Raw genomic sequence first — 10,128 nt, 5'->3', positions numbered from 1 at the left:
CACGTAGAACTTTGCCTGTGTCGATACATGCCCACTGGATACTGCCACTTCCACCGTACCCTTTAGAGGAAGCAGCTCTCGGCCCCCTTAGTTATATATCTTGGTGGTGGTTGGGGCAAGCGATGGTGTAGGGGCCAACTGTCTGAACAGACATTATATTGACGGACGCTCCTGTATCTATGAGCACTGTCGCCAATGTGCTGTTGATCTGAATGTTGCTCATGGGTGGCGGTCGCTTCTTCTGTTGTCTCCCGCCAGTGAATGAGATCACAAAGATGTCTTCGTCCTTGTCTTCTTCAAAGACTGGAGTTCTTTGGGCTGTGGTTTCTCTGGATTCGTCAGTTTCTTTGGTTACACTCTTAACCTTAGCGTCCTTTCTTTTCTGGTCTCCTTGCCTGCCTCTCCCTGACTTGCACACTTTCGCAAAGTGGTTGCCTTTGCCACACCGATCACATGTTTTACCTTTCACCGAGCACCCCATCGTTGTTTTGTGTCCGTACCCACAGCTTCCCCAGGTGCGTGCACCCTGTCTGAAAAAATGTGTCTGCATCCTGGCAATTGGCGGGTTTGGATGGCATCTATCTGCTCTTCTTTCACCGGGACTGGACGTGTGGTTGAAGCAGCTGCCAACGATTGTCCTCTCACAGCCGCCATGGCATCCGCCCAGACTGCTGATAGTTTGTGTGAACGTGCCAGAACCAGGATGTCATCAGGGAGATGCCTTGCTGATCAGTGCATTTGACCGGCATCCCTAATTAATCTGTGCCCTAATCTCCTCTTGTTGATTGAGGCCTGCGCATGAGCTTGCTAACTTCCTCGGTCGTGCATAAAACATGTCCATTGACTCGACATCCATTTGTTGAGCCTGTCGGAGTTTGAAACGTTCAAAATCTAAGTTCAGCTGTGGGTCAAAATGTTTATTTAGGGCGTCAACTGCTGCGTTAAAGTCTGACTTATCCCCTGTCTCTGGGAGTGAATCAAATAATTCTTGCAGCTCGTCTCCTCCCATCAGCAGCATGAGGGATCTGCGCACTGCCCCATCTGTTTCTCTTGTGGCGCAGAAATAGTTTTCTAATCGATTTAACCATAGACGCCATTTGGCGCTGCTGTGGCCAGGTCTATCAGTTGGCTGAATGGGGGCAGCGCAGTGATTGAGGAGTGAGCACTGGCGCCCACTTGCGCGGGCTGCTGGGGGTTTTCCTGTGGTGGCGGGCTCATTGTGTCTCTCATTGTGTAGGCACTTTGCTGCTATACTGTATGTTTCCTTCTTGCTGTCCCTTTTAATAATAATATATATATATTTTTTTTAAATATTATCTTCTCTTTGGTGTGCTAAATAATGCTGATCACCAGCTGCTTGTGTGCCTGTGTCCCAAAAGTTGTATTATATATTTTTTTTCTCTCTCTGGGGCTTCATTTAAATTCTATTTGCTCTTTGTTTGTCTCTTTATTTTTTCCTTTTGGGGCTCCACCCCCTTGACTTTGTGTCTTACTTGTACGGGGCTCCTGCCCCTCTGGCTCCATGTGTCGCGTTTCGCTCGCCAGGGAACACAGCCTGAGCTCCCCATCGTCTTTGCCAAGCGACGGGGTGTGTGTGTGTGCTTTCAATCGCACACCTACCCCACGTGGAGTTGCAGGACCTCCGAGGTGAGCGATGTGCTGGATCCAGCGCCGGAGGTAGGACAGCCTTCATTTTCTTTCCGGGCCGCGGCGATGACCCACGAGGCACCGAGCGCTTGGCCGGCTCGACCAAGACAGCGACGACAATTACCGGGCAGCTCGCACTGAAGAGGAGGCGGGGCTCACCTCACGAGGTAAGACACGCGGCGTGCTTCCTCTTAGGACCTTCGTATTTCAACCAGGTCGTTTTTTTTCTTTTCCGGTGGTCCCCTCAGCACGGCACGAGAGCCTTGTGTCGTTTGCATTTCTTCCGCTCTGCACCACCTGTCTGTTTCTATATGCGTTCCGCGACGCGGGAGTTCTGAGACCCGCTCGTCGCCAATGTAGAAAGGGCCGCGGTACGCGCTGTAATAATTACACGTGCAAGGTGGTTGGTGTCACAGGGGAGAACTGCGTCAGCGCAGCCCCGTCTTTATTATATAGCCCCTGTTCCGTGCTCCGCCCAGATGCGCGGAACAGGATACAAAGTAGGGGAAAGTCTGGATGGCTCTCTACAGTCCCCAAAATAAGTACTGGTGACCCCTACAAGCAACCACTGGCTCAAAGTAAGCACTGAAGAACTCACAGCTTCAACCATAAAAATGACAACAAGTAATGAAGCAGTATGCGAAATGGTCAACATTAAAAACGTATTCAACGTAAGTTATTAAGCAAATCCTTACCTTTAGGTGAACTTTAAATATAGTTATCCTTTTAAGACAACTTACGAACATATTTGTAAAATAAATATATGGTTAAAATGACATAACAAATAATCACCATAATAATATAAAGCTGTATTTCAACGTCACTGCACTTTATTATGTGAAAATATAAAATAAAATAGGTGGTTGAAATAATACAATAGTTTCTTCCAAGATGGCCGCTAGATTGCACGCTCTAACTTTGTTTAATGCGCACAACTACGTTATGTCAGATGCTGCGCATGCTCATTGAGCGCCAACAACGCTTTTGCTTCCGGAGCGTGCTGTCAACACAACCTGGTCCTGAGGTCGCTTCTTATTACTCAGTGGATCCAGGAGCAGGAGCGATCCCTTCACCTTACCTTCAGCAGTCACTATTCGGGAGAGAGCGGAGGCGCCATGTCGAGGCAGGCGAACCGCGGAACTGAGAGCAAAAAAATGGTAATTTTGGAGGGTAGCAGGGAGGAGATGATAATACCAGTGTATTATGAAAAGCAAAGCACCCGGAAGCACCAGCCTCTGGAGGATGCGCATAGTGGTGCCCATAGTGGGTAAAGGAAGCATAATGCGTGCTCAAGAGAAGCAAAGTAACTCTAAGGATGGGGCAATAAGCGAATAACGGAACGGCAGGAATAGCTTCAACGAAACATCGGAGGGATGGATTACAGATAAACACGAAGGCAGAGTAGTATTCGAATAACAGGGGCGGGACAGCGCTTTGAGTGGGTCGTGTCCTGGTGGATCTCAGAGCCGACAGTACATAACAAGCATTTGCAGTGCAACGGGTCTCGCTTTTGCTCGCGTTAGAGCTATTAGCTTTGTAAACCGCTAACCGGACTTTTCTTGCACATTAATTAATAATTAGTAGTAAAACAGTTTCACATATGCGAGCTGATGGTCGCCATGAGGGTGAAGGAGACAGAAAAGGAAATGGAATTTTGTTCGCAGTGAAACTTATCGGCAAAACTGCAATTATCCATGTTACTGGCAAAAGTGCAATTATCAGTAACCGGCAAAAGTGAAATTATCCGTAACCAGCAAAAGTGCAATTATCTATGTAACAGGGTAGATGTCATGCAAAGCGTTCAACTTCTGCCCAGCGACATCGTGCTGCGTACGAAATGAAAACATAAAGTATCCCAGAAACCACCTGAAAAAACGGAGCCTCGTATGTTTTCAGTAGTTTACCGGCGCGTTTGAAGAGGGCTAAACACTGGAAAAGGCATGACATATGCAAGCCTTTCACAAATGGAATCAATCAATTTTTAAAAGGCAAGCTCACGAACTAATGAAAGTGTGGGGTGTGACATGGGCATGGTTAGAAGCCCACAAAGAGATTACAACAGGGTCCAGAGCGCTTGCGCGCGCTCAACCCTAAAAACTGACTTGGAAATGGGGTCCTATTGTGCTAGTTATTTCTCACCAATGATTGCACAAAACACTTAAGGTAATTAATGTCATCGATGCAGTCCCTGTTTACATTTAATGGTTTACCTGATCTTCCATTCCATAAGAGTAGTTTTTCCAGATGATGATTCTCTAGCTTTTCATGCAACAGGTGGCTTTTGACTTGTGCACCCAGTGAACTGAGTCATCTCCAGGTGTCTGAATGAGTTCACCCCCTAAGGGTGGGTGTCTATGACGGTGCACAATTGAGAGCTCAGGATCTGATGGTAAAGGCAGCGTGAGTTTCTTTCAGTACCTGTCAGTGAGTGATAAAGGTACTCATAAAATATGTACATCCAATCCTTTGGGTATCTAACGAGTGCAAAGAGCAATAGTCAAATATGTGCCATTTGTAATTGCGCTCCTACTGGGTAGTGTTTTAAAGAAGTAAAGACTGATTAAATATTGACAGCTCCAAAGGAAAAGAAAATGCGGTACTTAGAGAAGAGTTGGTGGGTTGTGTGGGTGCTGGGACGGTGACGCAGAGTAGATGAAAGGAAGTAAACATAGAGAGAGTGAAAAGATGATGCTGAAGAGGCAAGTGATGACGTGAGATGCAAATGGAGGGCATTCAGAAAGGTATGGACAGAAAAAGACTGTATGTTATTGTATTGTTTCACATTATTATTAATGTCGATACACTAATCAATTTGGTGGTCTGTTTCTTTTTTTATTGACTTCTCAGAAGCCTGTAGTTGTCTTTTAACCAGCTTCATTGTCACTTCAGCTGTTAGGAGATCGTAATAGTGCTTGGTGTATCATTTCTTCCCTGTCTCTATGTAGGTTTTTCGTCACAGCTTTCTTCTTTTCTTATGGGCTTGCCTTGTGAAACCAGTTTTCTTATTTTGATCTTGATGTGTGGCATATTCACCCAGATATCTCTATAAATTTAGAAGGGTTCTGTTATAACTGCATGGTAAAGACATTGTAAATTCACTATCTCTGCAGATTGTATGAATGTAGGATTTCTCTTGCACTTGACAAATCTGAGACCTTGACATCAGAACAAACTCACTACTGTGGATATTCAGCTGTCATAATTATATCACAAAGCATGGCTAGGGGAAATTAAAGACTTGCAGGGGTTACTTCCCTATCGATCACTATTAACCACTAGGAAACCCCGGTTCGAAAAAAGAAAGAAAACAGAGAGAAAGAGAGGAGCAAAAAAGAAGAAAGGGTGGCGCCGAGTTACAAAAAAAGGCCCGCAACCCTTTTCTTTCTCTTTTGTCCTCTGCCTCTGTGTTTTCTTTCTTGATAGACCTGGGGGTTTCTTAGTGATTAATATTCAGCTGTCATAGTATCACAGGTCAAAACAAAAAGCATCCTTGAGCCCTGTGCACTAGAATCTTTGTCTACCAGTGCTTCCAGTACATACTATGTAGGGTGCTTTAAGTTTCCCTGCTTATTATTATAGGGCTATGTGTGGAATGTCTATAAGCGGTGTGCTTACTATAAGACATCATGTCGTACTGTACAATGTAAATAAATATAGTTTGAAGTCAAACCCATTTAAAGCTTAACTAACGTGTAAAAAAAAGAAGAAGCAACGTTATTAAACTTATTTTTAGACAAAGACTATTTCATATTAAACACTTCAATCAACTTGCAAATCTCTGTTGTAATCCACTTAAAATTCTGTGTTTTGGCAGTGTTTTCAGTACTGTATTAGTAAAATGTCACATTTACCATTCTAAGACAACTATGTACAACTTTTGGATTTTAGGATCCAAATTAATCTAAAATAAAATCCAACCAATTCCTGACACACATTTCTTTCTCATTAAAGCTGAGCAGGGGAGTATAACTTAGTTCAGTCATAAGCGGGTCTACTATTATCAGTGAAACCAAGCTACTTGAAAGCTTAGAATGATACCTAAATTATGCAAAGGAGAAAAAAAAGAGCTCTATGTGCACTCACATTTTGGGCAGAGTGTATTTAAGGTGACATTCCTCAATAAACCAGTGGCAGTCTATTGAATTCTGCTTCTATTTTATACTCTTGCAAATCCTTTTAGCACTGACATGCTCTCAACCAAAAAATGGACATTACCCCCAGGTCCACCAGTCCTCGTTCCCTTCATTACATATGGAGAGAACTCTCTCCATTACTGAAAAAAGCACACGAGGAATACCCTACATCCCCAGCCCCTTCCCCCCGGGAGTACATAACACGTACCTACCCAGCATTCCTCCTGTTCTTTTTTTTTTTTCTGTACGTGACAAGGGATGCGAGGACTGGTGTGCTGCTCCTGCTGGGCTTGGGCGGCTTCGATTCAGCATGCCGTTCTCATCCTCCAGCTGGGTGGTGAGAATGTTTTTATTTTCCTGGCACCCGTTCCCGCCTGCTAGGCTTGCGGGCAGTGCGCATGGTTTCCAGGGGATCCAGAAGGTCTCTGGGTGGACCATTGTTTCCGTCTCCGTGTGTAATCCTTCCGGGGCCTTTCTCCTCACGTGTGTTCACTGGTGTCTTCACGGCAGTCTTATTCTGCTGAGAGAAGAAACGCTTTGGCTTTTTGTTCCTAAGTCACAGTGGTGATATTCGAGGATGGAAACTTGATATTAATTAATGCCGGTGTTGCGATTCATCAGGCCTCTGCGGTACGGGGCTGTTGACTGCTTCTTCCACATTTTTTTCTGGATCTAGCTGGCATTTTATTTACAGGGATGGTCCCTGGTTAGCACCGCAGAGCGGATTTCCTTTCTTTTTGGCAACAGTTTATGGTTCTGGTGCGTTTGCCTGTACAGGGAGTGCAGAATTATTAGGCAAATGAGTATTTTGACCACATCATCCTCTTTATGCATGTTGTCTTACTCCAAGCTGTATAGGCTCGAAAGCCTACTACCAATTAAGCATATTAGGTGATGTGCATCTCTGTAATGAGAAGGGGTGTGGTCTAATGACATCAACACCCTATATCAGGTGTGCATAATTATTAGGCAACTTCCTTTCCTTTGGCAAAATGGGTCAAAAGAAGGACTTGACAGGCTCAGAAAAGTCAAAAATAGTGAGATATCTTGCAGAGGGATGCAGCACTCTTAAAATTGCAAAGCTTCTGAAGCGTGATCATCGAACAATCAAGCGTTTCATTCAAAATAGTCAACAGGGTCGCAAGAAGCGTGTGGAAAAACCAAGGCGCAAAATAACTGCCCATGAACTGAGAAAAGTCAAGCGTGCAGCTGCCACGATGCCACTTGCCACCAGTTTGGCCATATTTCAGAGCTGCAACATCACTGGAGTGCCCAAAAGCACAAGGTGTGCAATACTCAGAGACATGGCCAAGGTAAGAAAGACGACCACCACTGAACAAGACACACAAGCTGAAACGTCAAGACTGGGCCAAGAAATATCTCAAGACTGATTTTTCTAAGGTTTTATGGACTGCTGAAATGAGAGTGAGTCTTGATGGGCCAGATGGATGGGCCCGTGGCTGGATTGGTAAAGGGCAGAGAGCTCCAGTCCGACTCAGACGCCAGCAAGGTGGAGGTGGAGTACTGGTTTGGGCTGGTATCATCAAAGATGAGCTTGTGGGGCCTTTTCGGGTTGAGGATGGAGTCAAGCTCAACTCCCAGTCCTACTGCCAGTTCCTGGAAGACACCTTCTTCAAGCAGTGGTACAGGAAGAAGTCTGCATCCTTCAAGAAAAACATGGTTTTCAGGCAGGACAATGCTCCATCACACGCGTCCAAGTACTCCACAGCGTGGCTGGCAAGAAAGGGTATAAAAGAAGGAAATCTAATGACATGGCCTCCTTGTTCACCTGATCTGAACCCCATTGAGAACCTGTGGTCCATCATCAAATGTGAGATTTACAAGGAGGGAAAACAGTACACCTCTCTGAACAGTGTCTGGGAGGCTGTGGTTGCTGCTGCACGCAATGTTGATGGTGAACAGATCAAAACACTGACAGAATCCATGGATGGCAGGCTTTTGAGTGTCCTTGCAAAGAAAGGTGGCTATATTGGTCACTGATTTGTTTTTGTTTTGTTTTTGAATGTCAGAAATGTATATTTGTGAATGTTGAGATGTTATATTGGTTTCACTGGTAATAATAAATAATTGAAATGGGTATATATTTTTTTTTGTTAAGTTGCCTAATAATTATGCACAGTAATAGTCACCTGCACACACAGATATCCCCCTAACATAGCTAAAACTAAAAACAAACTAAAAACTACTTCCAAAAATATTCAGCTTTGATATTAATGAGTTTTTTGGGCTCATTGAGAACATGGTTGTTGTTCAATAATAATATTAATCCTCAAAAATACAACTTGCCTAATAATTCTGCACTCCCTGTATTTGTGGGTTGCGATGGGGAAGCACACCCATAAGTAGAAACATGTTGAGTTTTTTCCTTTTCATCTACGTCCTCTTCGGCTTCTTCTTCCCCTCCTGCTCGTCCACAAAAGTTAAGGAGGGATGATAAGGAGCGTCTGCGGCAGCTGATTTAGAGAGAGCTTGTTGGACATGAGTGAGTCCCTCAAATCAAAGGTTCCTTTTCCTGAAGGGGTTTCCCATTCCTCTGGTTCAGAGGAGGTGGAACCTTGTCCAGAGGAACAGAAGGGTAAATGTATTTTTAGAGATTTGTTGTCTGACTTGGTAAAGCATGTTTAAGTCAATATGGGATTTCCTGATGGTGAGATACCTGATACCTCTTCTGGGTACTTGCTCAGGCAGTTTTAAAGTACTGTTCCTGTTTGTGTTCTGATTCATCTTTGCATTCAGGAGGTGATTAAATGGGAATGGCGTGATCCTGATAAAATTATCCTTCCACGCTTCATGCCCAAGTTGTACCCCTTACAGGATTTGCACCAGGTTCTGCCAGACTCTATTCCTATTTACTCTTTTGAGGCCAGCTTGGTGGGACAGGCTTAGTTGGCTGAAGATGCAGTAGTTAAAAATGCATGGAATAGAGGGTGGATGGCTCTCTTATAAATGTTTATTCTGGTCCTCATCTTGCATTGAGGGCTGGCATCTGTGGCACATATGTGGCTCAATCCTTGATTGCTGATCTCAGATTCTTAGGTTGAGCTTTGGATGAGTCTACACTCTGCGCAAGATTGCTTGAACTTATTGAAGGACAAGTGGAGTTCCTGTCTGATGTTTCTTTTAAAGTTGTGCAGGCATCTGCTCTGGCTGGGTGGTGCCTGTGTGTCAGCCCGTAGGAATCTGGTGTTGAGAGACTGGAAGTCATCTGCTCTTTGTCTGCCTTTTCAGGGCAATGTGTTCTTTGGGGCTGAGCTGGAAGAAAAATCCAGTCAGTCTTGGGAGATAAGCAGTCTTTTTGGCATAGGTCCCCCTTTTGAACCCCACCCCCTGTGCACAATTTGTCTGTTCTCAAGGACGATTTCCTGCTGGCAGGAGTAGAGATAAGAAGCCCAAATTTCCCCCTCCCCATCCTAAGGCGTGTTCTTGACTATATGATGGTACAGCAGGTAGCTGTGGTAGGTCGCCTGCAGCATTTTCTTCAGACTTGGCTAGTATCCACTTCGGACGCTTGGGTTCTGAACATCATACAACACAGCTGCAGGATAGAGTTTGGAGTGATCCCACTTTGTCCAGGGGTGCGTTCTACTCCGTGGCCTATCAGCTCCAACAAAAGGTTGGTCTTGGAAATGGGTATCCGCTCTCTGCATCAGTAGAGGGCAGTTTTGGAGGTTCCTCTTTTGGAGAGGGGCAAGGGATTCTATTCCATCATTTTTTTGGTGCCAAAATGTACCGGAGGCTTCCGTCTGGTTTTGGATTTAAAAGCCCTCAACAAATACATCCTTCACATCCCCTTCAAGATGGAGAACTTGCAGCGGATTATTCCGTTGGTACTTCAGGGTCATTTCACGTGCACCTTGGACTTGCAGGATGCCTATCACAATGTCCCAGTCCATCCTGACTTCCAGCAGTTTCTCAGGTTTTGTGTGCAGGGGACTCATTACCAGTTCAAGGTGCTCCCACTCAGCCTTCGCTCAGCCCGAGGGTCTTCACCAAAGTGGTAGCCCATCTGGTTGCCTCTCTTCACCTAAGGGGGATACATCTTTACCCTTATCTGGACGACTGGTTGGTACATGCTTCATTGGAGACTCTTCTTCTTATGGGATCTTCAGGTGGTCTGTTCAACGCTCCAGCATCAAGGGTTTCTTCTGAACTGGGGGACAAGTGCCAGCTGTCTCCATCACAAGATCTGACACTTATTGGGACCAGGTTTCACACAGATCTCAACAGGGTGTTCCTCCCTTGCATCAGGGATCAGGCTTTTAAATCTCTGGCTCTGGAGGTGATGTCCCTGCTGTCAGCTCCAGTGCACAGGTGGCTTCAGTTGATG

General features: G+C 45.1%; 1 protein-coding gene across 1 annotated transcript in view; it reads left to right on the top strand.

Moving 5' to 3' along the window:
- Window positions 1–2,619: 2,619 nt before the first annotated feature.
- TRAPPC3 (trafficking protein particle complex subunit 3) overlaps window positions 2,620–10,128 on the top strand; it is a 77,316-nt gene continuing 69,807 nt past the window's right edge. Inside the window, exon 1 of the mRNA XM_069223840.1 lies at window positions 2,620–2,804. Coding sequence (XP_069079941.1) covers window positions 2,763–2,804 — 42 coding nt within the window. The 5' untranslated portion in view covers window positions 2,620–2,762. The remainder of the gene's footprint in view (window positions 2,805–10,128) is intronic.

Source organism: Pleurodeles waltl, chromosome 3_1, assembly GCF_031143425.1.
Source record: "Pleurodeles waltl isolate 20211129_DDA chromosome 3_1, aPleWal1.hap1.20221129, whole genome shotgun sequence".
Classification (NCBI taxonomy): domain Eukaryota; kingdom Metazoa; phylum Chordata; class Amphibia; order Caudata; family Salamandridae; genus Pleurodeles; species Pleurodeles waltl.
The sequence above is the reverse complement of the archived record's forward strand: the minus strand, read 5'-3'. Positions and strand labels throughout refer to the sequence as shown.